Source organism: Spermophilus citellus, assembly GCF_964194105.1.
Source record: "Spermophilus citellus genome assembly, chromosome: 3".
NCBI lineage: Eukaryota > Metazoa > Chordata > Mammalia > Rodentia > Sciuridae > Spermophilus > Spermophilus citellus.
In genome coordinates, this window is record NC_138184.1 from 129,442,910 (window position 1) to 129,462,733 (window position 19,824).

A 19,824-nucleotide genomic window follows, 5' to 3' on the forward strand; every position below is an offset into this window, starting at 1 on the left:
TATTGTATTGTAATTTGTCCAATTATATCCTTGACTTTGCCTTTGTACAGGGGCTAGAGCCTGCTGATGAAGCCAGGATGCCTGGGCCTGTGATTATCTAACTCTGTGCCTTTGGTTATGCTCATTTTCCTCATCCGTAAAGTAGGATAACTCAGTATTTGGATTTTAGTATTGTTAGGTAAAACCGTGTAGAAGAGTGCATGGTATATTTAGTAAGTTCTTAATGGATGCTTTATTATTTAGTTTTATTACTAACTTCCGTTTTCCCAGAGCTACAGTCTGAATGCATCCCTCAAAAGTTCATGCTTGTGGAGGTGGGAACTTTGGAAGGTGATTGGGTCTTGAAGGCTCTGCCCTCATGAATTAACACATGCATGGATTTGTGGATTATCCTGGAAATGGCTTTGTTTTAAAAATGAGCTATCTTTGGTCTGATGAGTCTGTCTTATCACGAGATGCCCCTGCCATGTTATGATGCAGCAAGAAGGTCCTCAGCAGAAGTCAAGCAGTGGCCAAGGTTACGCTCTTGGACTTCACAGCCTCCAGAATCATAAGCTGAACAAACCTCTAGACATTACCCACTCTGTGGTATTCAGTGATAGAAACAGAAATGGAATGACACGCAGTGATATAAAATCAACACAGGGTAGGAATAAAAGAATAAAAAGAGTGGCACTTGGGTGCCTCATCAATATGCAAATGACAGCATCATAATCAAAGAATGGATAGTTCAAGATGCCTGTCCTCAAAGACATATACGATAGACACATAGCTTAGTACTTTGTGAGATTTCTAGTGCCTGGGCTGTCATGGTTAATTTCAATTCTCCTCTCCTCTGCCCCCCATGAGTTTCCCACCTTTTTCTGCTTTGTGACCTTGGGGACAGGATCCTGAGGACTGCAATATCTGGAGATCCTTTGCTTTCTGGTTTATGGCTGGATTTGGCTGATGGGACCAGAGGAGGGGAGAAGAGTATGAAGGGTGTTGTTTCCTGGCTTCTTCCTGAAGTGGTCAGACCTGGCTGGGACAGCGTCCACTGGCACCACAGATTGTGTGGGAAGACTCTGTCAGGCTCTAGCTTCCATTGAGCTCTCCTTACTTTGTTTCCTCTCTTACTTGACCTGTGTGTTTCCACTGCCAACTTTGACAGGATCCCTATCAGCTTGGAACATCAGTGATATAAGTAGGTAATGAAACAGCAATTGCAGAAAGTCCCTTTAGGCTAAAGGGGGAAAATGGATTTTTTTTTCAGTTTACTTAATGTGTGTAACCCAGAATTTTCACTGTATTTATGTATATTGGTGTCTCTGAACACTTGACTGGAAGAAAGGAAAATAGGTGTAACTGCTATGTCCCATTGTTTGGGGCTTTTGATTTAGCTGGCTCTAGTCCAATGGATACAAAGCCCACACACAAGAAGTACGAAGCCACAGAATTTCAAGTCCCTTCAGTCACAGGGAAACTTTCAGGGGAAGGACGCAGTGACTGAAGCTTCTCCATTGGTGCCCAGTCTGAAGGCAACTGTTACAGAAGCTCATGTAGTGGAAGGTAGAGGAGGAGGTTTTCCCTCAGTAACAACAGCACAAGCCATCCTGCAGAGTGGGTCCCAAGAATGCAAAGCCCCTAAAATATATACTTGTCTCTGACATTGCAAGGGCTTTAGAACCATAGATGATAATGAAAAGTGTGAATTTTGAGCAATTAACTGCACAAGGGAGGGAGGAACACTCTTTATTTTAATATACCTAGTACAAGAGAGACTGCTGTAATCTGTGGAACAATACTTATTTATGTGCCCAGTAGTCAATGAATGTTGTTTGGAACGCTAGGCATTATATTAGAGTCAATTAAGACAAAATCGTCTTTGGTCCCATAGATCTTATTTCTTGGAAGGGAGTCAGACAAAGCAAATAAGAGGATGGGACACAGAAGGTCAGTGAAGGAAAAAGGAACAGAATAACACAAACAGATAAAATAGACTAGTGCAAGATGCTTCCTCCAGCCACACCCGAATAAGGTTTCACTCCTGAGTGATGTTTAATCCTCTGAAGCTTATCCATCTTTGCTATGTTTATTTCTGGTCTGTGGTCATGTTTCTTTTCCCAGAATAACGAGAAGGTGGGCAGATTGTGTAGATCCATTTCCCTCCTCTGCCCAGACTGCATCCAGCCCTGACTTGTCCTGAGTCAAAGACAATCTCCAGCTTTGCAAAGTGAGGACGGTGCCCTGATAAGCCCTATAATCTTTGGTGTCTCTGTTTTTATAAGGAGTGGTATACAGGTTATGATGATTGCCATCTTCCTGAGTCCCGTGTGAATCTTGTGATGAACTCCTGTGGAGGGAGGAAGGAAGGCAGGCAGCAGCCACACCCGCTCTGCTGGAGGTTAAGAGGCATCTAAGGCAGCAAGTCAAGGGTGACTGGATTTGAGAACTCAGGATTCTGGTCTTCTCAGTGTCATGGACATCCTGGGTGCAAAAGTGACAGCCATGGGTCCTTAGGCAGAAGCTGCTGCACTTGCTTGCTGCTGTCAGCTTGTACAAGACCCAGAACAACTTCATCTAGATCTCAGCTATCCTAGTCACCTGTCCTTTGTTTAAATACTGGACAAAGAGCTCATGGAACAGGAAATGCAAAACCTGTGAGTTTTCTGTTAACCCATTGGGCACAAGCACAAGAATGGCTTTTAGTAGGCAAATAAAGGGAGTAACTTCAGTCATGGTTTTGTTAAGATTCTTATTCAAAGCCAAAGAAAACTCTGCGCAAGTGGCTCAATTCCACTCAGCTGTGGCTGTGACTGCGAAAAGAAAACCTGTTTCCTCTCGGCCATTCTGAGGTTCCCATAAGAGAATAGCCCAGTTCTATATGGAAGTTCATGATGCACTTGGATGCCTTCCCCTGGGAGGTGCGTGGCCTTGCTCTGCATTCCAGTCTCCTCCATCAGCTCAGGACTCCAGCCACTGAGGCGTTCAGAGTGGGAGCCTTGAAGGAGGTCCTCTCACCACTTCATAGCAAGTCACCATCCAATGTGCAGGCTGAAAGAAACTCTCAACTGACATGAGCTTGATTTAGAGATGGCTAGTTGGTTCAGAAAGCCACCTTGTTTGTGGGACACCCCGCAAATAGCCTCAACATATGTGAGAATGTCAGTGGAAGCAAGTCAGTATGCTGATGTGCGAGGCCAAGTCCTCCAGCAAAGGAGACAGAGGGTAGTTGGCCCTTGAAGGCAGGCACTTCTGGGTCTTCCATTCAGAGGACTTGGCTAGTTCTTACAACATCACTGGCTCACTCAATTTCCTTCCTCAATGCAATAAAGGATAATGGACATATCTTCAGAACCTCGATGGCCTCTTAATGCACAGATGAATGAAAGGCTTCAAAGCCAGGTTGAGAGTTGGGGAACGGGTAGCTGGTAAGGCACCTTCTCAATGGAAAGTGACTGAGGTTGCTTTCAAGTAGGTGTCCCATCAAATGTGCAGGTCACACAAGACCAGTGTGTTTTCTGTGCTTTTCCATTAGGCCTTTGCATCCGGCCTTATTTTGTGGCCACACAGAAACATGCTTGACTCCATGGTTCCTTCAGAATGTTGAGTCCCATTCATCTCACTGTGCTGCTTGTCCTTGCTACCTTCTGCCACCATCCAAAATTCTTGATCACCTGCCCTCTTAAACACTCTTATTCCCTGGATGTCCTAAGTGACAACCTCCCAATCCTTTGCCACAGACCCTTGAAGCCCCCGTTCTGTTGTCCACATCCCTTCTTCTGCCTCCATTTCTTCAGACTGTCTTCTCCCCTCACCACAACTGGCTGCCTCCTGCCCACCTCCTGCCTTTCCAGGCCCCCTTCATTTTCTATCACATCCTCTCAGGCCCTGAGCTCTCTGGCCACCTCCTTGTAGTATCCCCTTATGGATTCCTTCACTCTGCTTACCCAACGCAGCAGAGCTGTCCAAACTCATTGTGGGCCTCAGTTCTGCTTGCTGTTGGCCAAGGTCTCGTCCCATTTCCCACAGCTGAGCCAAATCCCAGCTGGTGTCTCCCAAATCTCAATTCCCAGCCCAGCTGCTCTCCTGATAGCTGGGACCATCATTCTAGTTAGGACAGATAGATCATATTTATCACAGAAACTATAAATTCTGCATGTCAAAGAGTGAATTCGTTATCTTTCCTCTAAATATCTTCTACTTCATATAATTCTTATCATAGTAGTATCCATTAAGCCAATTGTGCAGCCAAAAACCTTCAACTTAGTTCATATTCCTCTTTCTCCCTCATCTCAACAGTCAGTGAACACCAGAGCTCAATCTCTTCTCCATCTGAGCTGCCCCTCGAGTCAGTCCCCTGTCTCTTTGACAACTCTTCTGCCTAAGTTCTGAGCTTCTATATCACCCCTTGGCTTAGCCATGGTTTCAGAGATATGCTACAGTTTCCAGTTTTATCTCCTCAAAATTATTCTCTACACTCTGGCAAGGTTTACTGTTTTTGTAGGGGATAAGACTATCTGATTCCCATCTCTGTCTCCATCTTCACTTGTGATTGAATATAATCCAATGCATAGGGATGTTCTCCAACTTAAGATGGTTTGACTTATGATTTTTTAAAAATCTTATGATGGTATAAAACTAATATGCATTCAGTGGAAATTGTACTTTGATTTTGAATTTGGATTTTTTCCCTAGCTGGTGATATGAACTAGGAACCTTCCTCTCATGCTAGGCAGAAGTATCGAGTATAGCTCCCAGTCAGCCACATGCTCACAGGGTAAACACGCAATCCCCTGTAGCAGGTTGTATTGCTAAGCAACGATGCTGCACAGGTTAGATGTAGTAAATGAATTTTTGACCTACAACAAGTTCAATTTATGATGGATTTATTGCGACATAACCCCATTTTAAGTTGAGGAGCATCTGTAGATGCATCATATATGTACCTCAGGCTAACACATAAATGTATATATGTAGGTATAACTTAGCGTTTAAGATTATTATAACTTTAATTGTTGGTTTATTCATGTGCTCCTCCCACTGCTTGGTTTTGAGGGAAGAAATCTTATTTCAGCTTTATACCCTCCAAATGCATAGCATTTGCTTCATTTATAATTGTTAAATTAGTGAAGATATTCCCCACAGCACTTAATGTGGTCCCAAATGGCATGATATTTTGTGAAAGTATTTCTTTCTTGATTGCTGATTTGAATGCATGACCTCTAAGACACTATCTTAAATTTCATGCTCACCAACTGGTAAGAGAATTGAGGAGTTATATTACATATAATGCATGTAGATACATGTAATGTATATATTCTTTTTTAATATTTAATTTTTAATTTTAGGTAGACACAATATTTTATTTTTATGTGGTGTTGAAGATTGAACCCCGTGTCTGACACATGCTAGGTAAACACTCTACCACTGAGCCACCACCTCAGCCCAATAATATTCTTGTGTGTCATGGGTTATGATGCTCTCCACTGTCAGAATGGAGCCTCCTGAACAGGACCTAAGTGAGAGCTGGCATTCTATTTTCAGGCCCATGCATCCCTTCCTGTGGCTTGCCTGCTCTGCCTGCCCCCTGCCTGTGTGTTTCTGCCTCACAGCCCTCATCATCTAATTACTGACAAGGAAAAGGAGAGATAGGAAGAGACAAATGGCAAGTTTGTTTTATCTTGTTCCAAACTTGTCCTATGAACGCACTCCACCCTTATTTAAGAACTTCAGAGCAGAACGTGTGTTATGAGAGAGGAAGACACGTTCCAACATCTGGAAGCTCTATATGGGTTATACTGATGCTCTGTAACAAAACTATAGGGACTTGGATTCTAAAGCCAGCCGTAAAGAATGACTTTATGACATTCGCTGGTAAATGGATGGATCTGGAGACTATCATGCCTAGTGAAATAAGCCAGTCTCCCCAAACCAAAGGTCAAATATTTTCTCTGATATGTGGAAGCTAAACCACAACAAGGGATGGGGGGAAGATTAGAAGTTCCGTGGAGTAGACAAAGGGGAATGAGGGGAAGGGAAGGGAGATGTGAAAAGGAAAGGCAGTGGAATGAATCTGACAACCTTCTTATGTACATATATGAGTCACCACAGCAATCTCACCATGGTGTACGCCCATAAGAAATTAATTAAAAAAATAACTATGGGTAAATGGCAGAAAGATTAATAGAGGGAAGGGAGCAGGGGGTGAGGAGAGGGAAGGAGAAGGAGAAGTGCTGGGGTCTGAATTAGAACAATATATATTCCATGCTTGTATAATTATGCCAAAATGGATTCTACTGTCATGTATAACTAAAAAGAACCAATTAAAAAAAATAAAGCCAGTAGTCCAGATAATACCCTAATAACTCCCTTCAATAGCAGCATAAATAAGATGTCAAAGAGTCCACATTAGCTGTCTCCAGTCCACATTAGCTGTCTTTCACTTCCCTCTTGATAAAATCATCTTGGCATGAGATCATGGATAATTCAGACAGGCATGGTGGTGAGATAGCAGGAAAGTGCATGCATCCCAGATGTCCCATGTAGCTTTCTGGATTCTTCTAATATCTGCATCTGAGGTCTCTTTTTTTCACAAAGCTGTACAGGATTGATACTTATCTTCTTACATGTGTCAGTCATTGGTAATGAAATGAGTCAAGAGAAAGCAACCAAAGAGATACTTGATTTTCAATTCAGAAGTCTGCTCAGAGATCATTTGACCCAGCAAATTTATTTTACAGTAAGATGCAGATGTGAATGCTAAAACCATTGGTTCAAGGTCAAAGAATTTTAAACCCATGAAACCTTCAAGATGTCTCCACTGGGGACATCTTATGATTTTAGTAAAATTTTCAACATGTATGACCTGTATCTTCTTATTTAGTGTATTCTCAGAAGGCAATTATTCTATCTTGCATCAATTTGAAGTTGCTATGTTATCAGTGTCTCAGTGATTTATCATGGCATCTGGGTAAAGACTACAGACTCTTGCATCTAAGGCTCTGCTATCTACCCACTCTCATCACCCCTCATAATATCTGGCCCTCGCCTCTGAATGCAGTTACCTCAGAGAAATGCTGCTGACTTTTGACTAAGAGAGATAAGAATTCTCAAACACAATAAAGTGAAAATTATAGACCTTACCATTCAAGGTGGTTTTCTACAAACGCAGACATGGGGCTGATCTGCACCGTGTAAGTATCATTTGCAGAGTACTCAAAGAGTCCGTAGTAAGGGTTGAAGAGCTCCTGAGACAAAAGGAAGAAGAACTCTCGAGAAGGACCACTGTAGTCCAGGCTGCAAAGGAAGAACAGGTCCAGGAAGCTCATTTTGTGTCTGAAAGGGGAGGGACAGTCTCTTATCCAGATTCTAGTAGGTTCTTTTGGATCAGGGCTGGGGAAAGAAGAGACCAATCTCTGTTCTTTATAGTGGATCTTAGTGGAATTAATTTATGGTACTTAATGAGGTTGCAGTAATTGGTGTAGAGGTGCTTCTGAGCCAGATGTTCATGAGTTAACTCTGTTTTTTTGGGGGGGTATTGGGGATTGAACTTAGAGGCACTTGACCACTGACCCACATCCTATTTTATATTTTATTTAGGGACAGGGTCTCATTGAGTTGCTTAGTGCCTTGCTTTTGCTGAGGCTAGCTTTGAACTTGTTATTCTCCTGCCTCAGCCTCCCAAGCTGCTGAGATTACAGGCGTGCAGTACCACGTCCAACTTCATGAGTTAACTCTTATGGCAATGGTCCTTATCAGTGTTTCCAATCATTTAATACCTAAGGGATAAAACAGACAGCTGCCCCATTATAAAAAAGGGAGATCTGAAAGAATTTCATGTCAGAGTGTGTGTGTGTGTGTGTGTGTGTGTGTGTGTGTGTGTGTACATAGATGAATGAGAAAAACTTCCAAGTGCATTCTGATGTGTGATGTGCCCTCTGAGGGGGGCTTACCCTCCACACTTAAGTGAATTCCACAAAAATACATGAAAAGACTGGTATGTCGTTGCATTTGTGCACTCCAAAAGGAAGAGTTTTTTGCTTAGATACTCAGAAGAGTACACCACCTACAAAGTAAAGACCCAGTGGCTAAGGAATGTATTTGTGGATTAAACTTCAACGACATAAGCTCAGACTCTAGGACATGTCAATAATCTTAGTTTTTGAGGAATATGAAACCTAAAGTTTGGCAACATCAAAGACCTCCTGGCAGTGCCTGATCTGAATGGCCTCAGAGCATAGGCTTAGAGCATCTTGCTTTTTCTTGAGAAAAAGCCCCGTGAGCCTAGGGCTCTGGTCTGCCCATATCAAAGAATCTGCATGAAACTCCTGGTTCCTCACCCCTCCTCTCCAACAAAGGTGACGTAGAGCTTGTTTCTCTGGAGCTCCTTCCGGGAATAGGCCATCACTTGATTGAAGGTCCCCTCCAACAAGTGGTCCCGACGAATAATGAGCCTGAGAAGAAGAGGTGGTTGTGAGGGGTGGCTCTGGAGCTGGGGTGCGGGACAATGTTTCCTGTGAGTTGTTAAGATCAGGTTTATGGTCTCACCCGGCTGCCTCTCTAGTGAGAGGGGAAAGGGCAAGATCAGTTCACTTCTCAAAACAGGTAGACAAGGAAAACATGGACACTTATTATTGGGTACCTGCCATCGTACTGAACTACTTTAAGATTCTTTCTAGAACTGGGGATGTGACTTAGTGATAGGGCACTTGTCTAGCATGTGTGAAGTCCTGGGCTCAATCCCCAGTCCAGGGGAAAAAATGAGTTTTTTATTTTTAGCAATAATTCAAAAGGATGCCTCTTAAATTAAGAGATCTCTTAAGTTGGGTTCGTAAGTTTGGGCTCAGCTTTTCAAGGTAAAAAATAGTAAACCCAAAAGGTAGAAAAAAATAACCATTTTACTTGGACTTCAATTGCAAAGTTATGAAGAGTCCACAAATTTGACCAATGAGTTAAATTTTGCCCGAGGAATAAGTAAGAGGAAAATAACATTTTTTAAAATTAGGTCAAGATTCTTTGTTTTGTGATTATTGACATCACATATGCCTTTGTCTGAAATCTACTGTTCTTTTTCTCTCTCCTTCGCTTTTCCTTCTCCTTCTCTCTCTTCTCTTCCCTTTCTACCTCCCCTCCAATTTCTTAAATTCCTTTCTTCTTTCCTTCCAACTTCCTAACTTCCTTCTTCCATTCACACCATACTTGCTACGGCACCAAGGTATCCAATCTCAAAAAAAAAATGCAAAGATATAAAAGATAAAGGGTTAGAAACCTGTCATTGAAATTCAGTGCCAAGCACTGAAGCACTCACTTAATTTTCCCTGGACCCTGACCAAATCCTTTGGCTTCTAGTTTCCGATAGAAATTGCGGAGCTTGGCCTCAAAGTCTCTCCGATATGGTGAAGGGGCTCTTGCACTGGCTCTCTGTAAACCTGCAGAGGGAAGCACACAGCCTGTGGGTGAGACTCTTCATCTAAGAGCAAGTCTGCAGAGCGATGGTGGAGAGGGACCCAGCAGAGTCCTGTGTCCTCACGGCCTTCTTCTCTAAGGAGTTCCCTTCATTTCCTACAGTCCTTCAGTTACTTTTATGGTAAGCAAAAGAGGAAAATGACTGCTATGGAATATATCCTATGTCTATTCAATTATTTCAAGCGGTAATTTTCTCTAAAAGTACCCTGGTGGGCATTATCTTGGCTTCATGGTACGTGGATCATCTGGAACAATTAACATAAATTGAACTAGAATAAAATTTTCCTGTAAATTGCAATATTGCAAGAAGTGATTGAAACTAGAATGAGGGACAGGACTTTAACATGTGTGTTTGTCATGCTTCTACATTGATATTGATGCTAGGAAAAAACCTCTACCCTAGGGCCCAGAGCATTTAGGAATTTATATTAGTTACCTTGCATCAAAGAGCAAATTTTAAAACAACAACAAGGATAATTCACTGATTCTACATAGATGAGTTTTTTTTTTAATCATTAGAGAGCTTTGAAAATGCTTTACTATCATTATACACCTTTTAACAAAAAGGGAAATGGAAAAAGTAACATTCTTATCCCAAGTTTTACAGATGGACCAAATCATGGTTCACCCATTTAAAAAGTATTAGTTACTTGTTATATTTAGGGTACTAAATTTATAATCTAGAGAAAACTTATATGAGTAAACTCACAGAAATGAGTATGTAATTACAGTTTGAGATGACTGCTATCCATGAAGGAAAGGAACACAGTTCTTTGAGAATACAGAGCATACTGGCCAAGCCTAGGAAAAGTTCCCTGGAGAAGAACTTAAGATTGGCCTAGACACCCTTCAACAAATGAATGGATAAAGAAAATGTGGTGTATATACATGATGGAATATGACTCAGCCATAAAGAAGAATGAAATTATGGCATTTGCAGGTAAACGGATGGAGATGGAGAATATCATGCTAAGTGAAATAAGCCAATCCCCCCCAAGCCAAAGGCCAAATGTTTTCTCTGATATGTAGATTCTGATCCATAATGTGTGTATGTGGGGGGGATGGCTATAGAAGAATGGAGGAACTTTGGATTGGAGGGGAGTGAGGGGAGGGGAGGGGGTCTGGGAATGGGAAGCATGATAGAATGAGACAGATGCTATTACCTCATGTGCATGTTTGATTGCATGAATGGTGTGACTCTGCATCATGTACAGCCAGAGAAATGGGAAGTTGTACTCCATTTGTGTACAATGAGTTGAAATGCATTCTGCTGTCATGTATAACTAATTAGAATAAATAAAAAATAAAAAAGAATAAGTAGGCCTGAATTAGATTGAATGAGTCAGGAAAGTTTCTCTTTGACTAAGAAAAGAAATAATCTGGGAGAAGAGCAGTGCAGGAAGAAGATTAGCAGATGCAAAGGTCCTGAAGCAGAATGGAAAGTGGTGCTTTGGTTTGTCGCACAGGATTTGAGGGCCAAACTGATGCATAAACAAGGCTTGAGAAGTGGGCAGGAGCCACATCATATTAGGTAAGGTACATTTGTTAAGCAGTTTTGTTTTATGCTAACTGTAACAGAAAGCCATTACATGGGGCTGGTATGATGTGACTTGAGTTATGAAAACATCAATCTTCCTGCTGTAGAGAGAAAAATGTAGGGAGGACCAGGGTAGATTTAGAGAGCCCACACTGAACTGGGCTAGTGTCAGTGCAGCATAGATGTTGAGGAGTGGACTGATTGGAGATGTCTTTATGGGACAAAGAATTGGATGTAAGTAGTGAGGGAAAGGTGGACCTCAGATTTCTAACTGAATGAACTTTGGTGACATTCACTAAGATGGGGAGTAGTGGAGAAAGAATGAATTTATGGGGGAAGATCATGAATTTGGTCTTTGGAGTTACCTGAGGAGGCAACTTAGGGGAAGAGTGAGTGGTGGTTAATAATAGTAATAGCTGCTGAAAGATCAGGGAGGAGGCAGAGACTTATACATTGGGTTGGGTGACCAGAGGTCCTGGTGACCTCAGAAATGTACATGACCTCCTCTCATGTACAGGCGTGAAGAAGAATAAGATGTGTGCAGGGTTAGTAGGCTTGCAGGTTTGGTAACAGTCACTGGAGGAAATTTCTGTTGGAGGACTTTTTTCCCCCAGTGGAGTAAACTAGAAGGAGATAGGAAGGGATATTGAGGGTTGGAGGTTTGAGGGGAGTAGAAGTGTCTGAAATAGTAGTAGAGGGGCTCAAAGAAGTAAGCTAGGGTTTTCTTTTGGGTGTTCAAGGTTCATGTGAGTTGAGAGGTGATTAACTATTTGCCCAGGCAGGTGAACTGTTCAAGAGCACCTAACTGCAGACATGCATAAGGGAGACAGGAAGGCTAATCTAGAGGTGGAGCTCTGCCAGTGGATGCAGATAAGATGAAGAGGACCAGTGGAGTTCAGGGCATTGGCAAGGATGTTACTGAAACAATGAACCACAAAATCTATGCTGGATAGAAAGGAGAGAATCCCATGCACTGGTGATCGTGGCGAAGCCAAAGAATAGTAATAGGCAAGAAGCAGAATAGGCATGTTGGAGGGAAGAGGGTGCTTAGATTGGCAATTTATGAGATAACAAGGTCAGAAACATGACTGTGGGAACAAATGACTGAGGTGGAGGAGGAACAGGTTGCTGCAGTCAAGGAAGTCCAGACCCCAAAACACCTGGGGTGTGAGGGAATCCACAGTTGCCATATTAAAACTGAAGGAGTAGCCTTGGTGAAGGACTAGGCTTCAGGATAGAGGGAACCAGATCACAAGTCTACAAGTGCAAGTATAATTTCTGTCCAGCAGATTATAGTACATTTTATAGCATGACTTTAACTACTGTTGGTACTACCACTATCCCTGTGATCACTCCTCATTTTTCTAAAGATTTATGCTTCACCAGATACTTTGATACAAACTTCTAGAGTTCTCTATCTCTGCAGCACTCAGGTAAATTTCAAAAAGGGCTATGATAATGGAAATTGCCAGATTTAACACAAAAATATTTGGGTTGCATCATCTAGGACCACATGGTCAAGGCTGGAGAATAAAAAAATTAAGTACTTTGACAAAAAGAATTGAATGATTACATAAATTCATGGCATCAGTAATGTCTTTATTGGCAAAGTTGATACCTTTAAAAAAAACTTAGCAAAATAATTTTCATTTAGCAAACAATGCTTTATTCTCTCTCTCTTTTCTTTTTGCAATATGATAGCTCTCTCCTATAATGATGTTAAAATCCTGCTGTGTGGCCAAAGGTTTTTTTTTTTTTTTTTTTTAGACCAAAGTGTAGATATGTCAGCAGATATTTCTACAACAACAGGTCATTGTGCAGACCAATGGCTCCCCCAAATGGAAGACTGCTCCTCCCAAATAGGTGCACACTGGAAATGTTCGATTGTCCTGATGTTGGCTCTAACAAAGCTCCTGGTTCTCCTTTCTCCCAGGCAACAGGATTTCAGTTATGTTATATGTCTGAGGGAGCAAGCCCTGGTCATTTCATAAGCAGTGTCAATGGTATACTTGTTGGGTGGCTGTGACAACAAGGAGACACTGTCTTCAAAATAGATTTTATCAGTTGGCAAAACTACTTTAAGAGATATTCTGAATGGCACAACTTGGATGAGTAATACTAAAAGACATTCCAGCTTTGGAGACTTCAGGAGTAATGTTGAGTGAGACATTCCTTTCAAGACATAGAACCCATTGCTAAATTTTCTCTTTGGCATTTTCCCACTGGCTTCAAAAATCAAATTTGGATCCTGACTCCTGAGGTTGTGAGATAGAAAGTTCCTATGGTTTTAAAGCTGCTCTCTCTGCCAGTGCATCTAGCCCGCTGCTGCCCTTGCCTAAGGGGAAGGAAGATTCCAGGCCCTGATCCTGGAGGAACCAGATTCTTCAGCAGTCAACAGAAAGGTCCCCCTGCCCCATTCACAAAGCAGCCTGCTTTTGCAAAGTGATACCATCGAAAGGACTATATTTTCATTGAATTTTGTGTTGAAGAGAGTAAAGATGTTAATGTAAATTTTGAAAAATCCCAAATTTACTTTCAGCTGTCTTGGAGGAAGTGATAATTTTAAACATTTAAATGAAATTGATCGTTTTTTACTGTATCGATCCAAATGATTCTAAGCATAAAAGAAGGAACAGATCAATTTTCTGCTGTTGACTAAAAGGAGAGCCTAGCCCATCATGGCTTAGGTTAGCAAAAGACAGGGCAAAGCTTCATCAGTGGCTGAGTGTGGACTTCAATAATCGGAAAGACTCGGAAGATGATTCAGATAAGACTTGTGTGATTTTGGTCATTTCTCTGAGAAGCAGACGTGGGTGAACAGCGTGGGTGGTGATGAGGATGTGTAGATTTACCAGAAGTAGATGGAGCAGATGATGATTCACAAGACAGTGATGATGAAAAAATGCCAGATCTGGAGTGAGGAATATCGTCATCACCTGGATTTTGAGAAAGAAAATTACTTCTCCATAAGATTTCATGATTGAGAAAATTCCTGAGTTGATAGCTCTCAAGACAGTTATTTGCTGCCTCTCACCCATTTTTTTTCTACCTGTTTTTTTAATTTCCTTTTTTAAAAGGCTTCGCTAAGACTTGACAATAGACCATTATACGGGGCAAATTAAGTCAGCTAAGGTGCTATCCTTATGCACGGACATTTCCCAGACTTCCATGAAGCTGTTGAGATCCTAGGCAATTGACACAGCAGTTGTGATAAGTAAAAACATTTCACCTAAGTCTCCTTTACTTCGTAACATAATTACCGACATGATAGGAAGCTCTCCACTTAGGGAAAGTCTAATTAAATTTTAAGTTTTAAAATATGAATTCAGAGTGGTTGAAACAAATTGGCTGACATCTTAAATGGATAACCTACCTTTCTTCTTTTTGTTCCAAAAAAATTCACATATAAAAATTTATTATTATATGTGATTATTTGTCAGTGTTCCACATGCATCTTAGCTAAAACTAGTGAAATTCCCTTAACTTAGATGGTTTTTGAAGCCTATACATTTGGTATTGTTTGGCCCTTAAGCTTTTACACCTCTTAGCCTGGAGGATGAAGAAAGCTGTACACTGTTGCTTGAGAATCTGTACATTTAGACCAGATTTGTATTTGGACAGTCAATATGACAAATGAGTGAAAAAAATGTTGATACACTATTGGACTTTTTTTAAATTTCTTTTTTTGATTCAGCTGAAAAACCTCAATTTTATTTCATGACAGTAGAGATTTTTTAAAAAATGTCTACATTCTTTCTAGTAAACTGTTGGAAGATTTAAAAAAATAAAGTTATAAAGGAAATTTGGGGTTACTATAGAAAGCTACCACAATGTGATAATGCAAATCAAATTCAAAGGGGGTGTTATGATTTGGATATGAGGTGTCCCCACAAAACTCCCCTGTTAATGTAGGAATGTTCAGATGTACAGTGATTGAATTGTGAGAGCTGTAACCGAGTCAGCTCATTCTAGTTTGAGTGGCTGGATGGTAACTAGAGGCAGGTGAGGTATGGCAGTGGAGGTGGGTCACTGGGTTGTGCCCTGGAAGGGTCCATCTCCCTTATGGCCCTTCCCCTGTCCTGCCTCCCTGCTTCCTTACTGCCAGGAGCTGTGGCCTCCCCCCATGATGTGCTGCCTCACCTTGGACAGAGCTGTCTATGAACTGAAACCTTTGATACTATGATCCCCAAATAAACTTTTCCATCTCTAAGTTGTTTTTCTCAGGTATTTGGTTCACAGCGATGTAAAAGCTGACTAAAATGGGGAAATCTCTAATACTGATCTGATTTGGAGGTATGGATTTCACCTCTGCCAGTCGTCTTGATGGTTCTAGGAAATGTCTTTTTTTTCCACTAAACATATATTCCCCCTTTTGGAATAGAAAAATACCCACAAATTATTTTTATATAATTCTCATACACAAAGAAAACAAAGGAGGAACAATTATACATGGTGTAAGAAAATCCTTTGGAATCTTTGTGGAGACATAACAATGGTCTCTAGGAAATATGTTACCATAATTGGTATCAAATAGAATTCTAAATCATAAGGGGATTGTTTCAAAAAGGGCCTTCCCTTTGAAATTCTTGGAGAGTGCCTTGGGAATGCAATAGCGATTCAGAGCAGGAAAACAAACTTGTTCTGTAAGTGGCCATATAGTAAATATTTTAAGCTTTGCAAACCACAGGACTTCTGTTGCTGTTACTCATGTCTGCTGCCGTAGTGTGAAAGCTGTCATAGAAAATACATAAATTACAGGCATGGCCAGGTTCCAATAAAACTTTATTTATGGGCACTGAAATTTGAATTTCTTATTGTACTCATATGTCCTGAGTGTTTAAAAATTTTTTTCAAGCATTTAAAAATATAAACCCCATTCTTGGTTGGGGGCATTATAAAAACAGGTAGCAGTTTTCAATACCTAATTTAGAGAATACTTTGGGTTTTTTTTTTTTTTTGGTGGTACCAGGGATTGAACCCAGGGGCATTTAACCACTGAGTCACATCCCCAGCCCTTTTTTATATTTTATTTAGAGACAGAGTCTCACTAAGTTTCTGAGACTGGCTTTGAACTCCAGATCCTCCTGCCTCAGGCTCCCAAGCTGCTGGTATTATACACCTGACCTAGAGAGTGCATTTTTTGATCAGGAAATTAAGAAGGACTGAAAGAGGAAAGACTTGCATACAGTTGCCCATCAATTCTTTTCAGCTTGTGGAAACACACAGGACTACTCATAGGTCATTCCCAAGTTACCTGGAGAGTTCTGAGGTGAGGAACAGGGTGAACAGCGGGGAGAAAAGCTATACCCGGGGTGGAAGGCAGCCTGCAGGGGTACATAGGACATAATCTCTTCTTCAAAGAGGCTGCAGAGTAAAAAAAAAAAGTTAGTTCTCTGTTCCCTGAGAAAGTGAATTGGCTAATAACAGTTAAATTTCTTAACAAGCAACAAAAGCAATTAGATTTATATATAACATAAAAGATAGGCACGCCTTGCTGGCAAATTCTCAGTGTTTCTTTTTTAAAGCCCTAACTAATCCCATAATAAAGTCTCCATCAAGAACTCTTTGTAGTTCTTGGTTCCCCATCACAAGATGGACAGCAGTCACCAGTGTGAGAACACTACTTCAGTCCCAGGTACTAGACTCTTCTAGAATAAAGAACAGATGTTTCATTCTGGCCCTTTTCTGCTGTGGTGTGGAACTGCTCTGTGCAGCTTTTCTAGAATTTTTTCAGGTCCAGATCCTTACCTCAGCAAAATAACTAGATCTGCATCACAGGACAACTTCTCAAGCCCATGATTACCCTCGGTCCTAATATAATGGATTTTCTCCCTAGAGTAATGAGGAAAATAAAATGAGAATTATATACCAATACTTAAGCTAAGGTATAAATCTTTTTTTGTATCTTGCAATGTGACTGAGTAGCCGGGGCCTAATGTCCAGTGCATTTTGTGGTACTCAGAACTCATCTTGCAGGCTCACAGGATGCTCTATAAGGGGTGGCTTTTTCTCAGACTCACACTGGTACAGAAACTGAGGAATACAGCAAAGTCAGGACCCCAGAGAGCGAAGATGAATGTGGAGCTGGGTCAGGAAGTGTTGCTAAAGTACTGCTCTGGGCTTACGGTAAATTTGAAGCCATGGGAAGATAAGGAATGGAGAGTTGCTTGGGAAATCTTGTGGTTGATGATAAAGTTATAATGCCACACTGGGCACAGAGGATCCAGACGAGAGTCTCCCTGGTCAGTCAATACCCAGTGATCCACTCCTCTGTCTATACCCAAAGGAATTAAAATCAGCATACTACAGTGATGCAGCCACATCAATGTTTTTAGCACCTCAATTCACAATAGCTAAACAGTGGAACCAACCTAGATGCCCTACAATAGATGAATGGATAAAGAAACTTTGGTATATATACACAATGGAATATTAGTCAGCCTTAAAGAAGAGTGAAATTATGGCATTTACAGGTAAATGGATAGTAGAATATTATGTCAAGTGAAGTAATCCAATCCCAAAAAACCAAAGACCAAATTTTTTCTCTGATAAGTGGATATTGATCCATAATGGGGGGGGCAAAGGAAGAATGGAGGAACTTTGGATTGGACAGAGGGAAGTGAGGGGTGGGGAGGGGGTATGGAGTCGGGAAAGATGGTGGAATGAGAAGGACATTATTACCCTATGTATGTGTATGATTGCACGAATGGTGTGACTCTGCATTGTGTATAGTGGAAAGTTGTGCTCTATTTGTGTACAATGAATCTAAATGCATTCTGCTGTCATGTACAACTAATTAGAATAAATTAAAAAAATACCCAGGGATCAATTAATCTGTTTAGTTACAGCTCACCTATTGTAACCTTTTTTTTCACAATCTCCAACTTCAACCTTGCAGATTATTTCAAATAAGTGTACGGATAAGTAACACTTATTTTGATCGAATTAACCTTGTAATTTGCTTCTCTGATATTATTCAGATCCAGGCCTAAGAATCATTCATTTGTGTGTGTGTGTGTGTCTGTGTGTGTGTGTGTGTGTGCTTCAAAAGAGTGGATTATTTTGCCTTTCTTAAAGAGGATACAGCAGAAATCTGGGAAAATTTAAGGATTGATTTTTTTTTTTTTAGAAAATTTATTTAACCTTGTTTTTCTTTGTGTTTCAATTTTTATTTTGAGATAATCTGAAGTTCATGTGCAATTGGAAGAAATAATACAAAGGCATCTCATAAACCCTTCACTCAGTTTTTCCCAGTGGCAACTCAGGAATGGATGGGTTTTTTAAAAAAAATCTATTTTCAAACAGCTGGAGATAGAACTTTTCCCTCTGTCACATTGAGAATCTGAGAATTGAGAATTCATTGAGAATCCAAATCTTTACCATAACTTTTATATTTTCAGATGGAAATATAATCGACTTGACACTTGGTGTGGGGATTTTTTAAAAAGGGAAGGGAAGGGTAGGGCTAGGGATGTGGCTCAAGCGATAGCACGCTCGCCTGGCATTCGAGGGGTGCTGGGTTCCATCCTCAGCACCACATAAAAATAAAATAAAGATGTTGTGTCCACCGAAAACTGAAAAATAAATATTAAAAAATTCTCTCTCTCTCTCTCTCTCTCTCTCTCTCTCTGGAAATAAAAAAGGGAAGGGGAACTTGTTGGCCTCTTACAAAGACATACTGTGCTCAATCTGTTATCAGTTCCTAGTATCATTGCTTCCACAATATCACCTACGCTGCTCCTTCCTCTCCATCTATGTTTACCACAGTCCACGTGACCATCATGTCTTACGTATGTTGTCTCCCACATAGCTTCCTGCTCCAGTCTAGCTATTCTCCATAGAGAAGCTCAACTAGTCATTAAAAATACAATCATACTTCTTTTCCACTGAAAACTCCTTAATTGCTTCTCCAGTAAAATTGCACTTCCAATAAAAATCCCACCTCCTTCCAGTTATTGCCAAGATCTCCCTGTCCAAAGTCAACATGGTCTTTCCACCCGACCCCATCTACCCTGAGCCCAAAAGCCTTTCTTTCATTCCTCACTGACACCAAGCTTTTCCTGCCATGGGGACTTTGTACATTCTCCCTGTGTCCCAACCTTGCATCTCAGGAACAACTCTTTCTCATCCTTCAGGTTTCAGCTTAAGTACCACCTACTTGGAAAAGTCCTCCCTGTTTAGGTTGTAAGTCCTCTTCCTCTGCAACCGCACTTTATCCCTCTCACTGAATTCTGATCATGACATTCACGGCACTTAACACATTATTTATATATTTGGCTTAAAAATAAAAAAACCTCCAACAACTCAAATCTTATCCATCATCTGCCTCTCTGAGTAGACTGTAGATTCTATGAGAATATGTCTTGTTTGCTTGTTACTGCTTAGATAAGCCCTAGCACAATCCCAATTCAGGACAGTTGCATAATAAAAGCACTAGTGGCAGGAAGGAATGAATAAATCAGGACTGCTAGGCACTCCTTATACATAAGAGACGTCATTAACTCTGGGTTTTTTGGCTCCATTTCCTCCTCCATGTGTAGCTTTTTAAATTCACTTATGTCTGCTGAGCACAGTTTTCTGAGAACACATTCTTTACCCCCTAACCCAGCAACGGCTTTTGTGGACCAAAGACATAGATTCCTGGCTCCCCCAGAAATGGCAAAACAGGGGTCATGATCCCCATTTGAGGACCAGAGAAAGTTTCTTCAGGGTTCTGGTGAGAGGAGGTTTTCTTTTCAATTCTTGGACATTTATGGATCTCACATTGCTTTCAGAGGGAGGAAGGATTCCCCTTGGAATCCCTTGAGGATTCCCTAAAATTGTTATGAGTCAAGCAGCTG

The 19,824-nt window shown here is 41.0% G+C and overlaps 1 protein-coding gene across 1 annotated transcript in view; it reads right to left on the reverse strand.

The window, feature by feature from the left end:
• Positions 1 to 19,824, reverse strand: part of HECW1 (HECT, C2 and WW domain containing E3 ubiquitin protein ligase 1) — a 344,889-nt gene that overhangs the window by 46,393 nt on the left and 278,672 nt on the right. Inside the window, exons 19-24 of the mRNA XM_081288274.1 lie at positions 16,733 to 16,816; positions 16,239 to 16,348; positions 13,837 to 13,920; positions 9,290 to 9,410; positions 8,322 to 8,435; positions 7,126 to 7,278 (exon numbers count right to left, since the gene is read on the reverse strand). Of these exons, the coding sequence (XP_081144400.1) occupies positions 7,126 to 7,278; positions 8,322 to 8,435; positions 9,290 to 9,410; positions 13,837 to 13,920; positions 16,239 to 16,348; positions 16,733 to 16,816 (666 nt within the window). The remainder of the gene's footprint in view (positions 1 to 7,125; positions 7,279 to 8,321; positions 8,436 to 9,289; positions 9,411 to 13,836; positions 13,921 to 16,238; positions 16,349 to 16,732; positions 16,817 to 19,824) is intronic.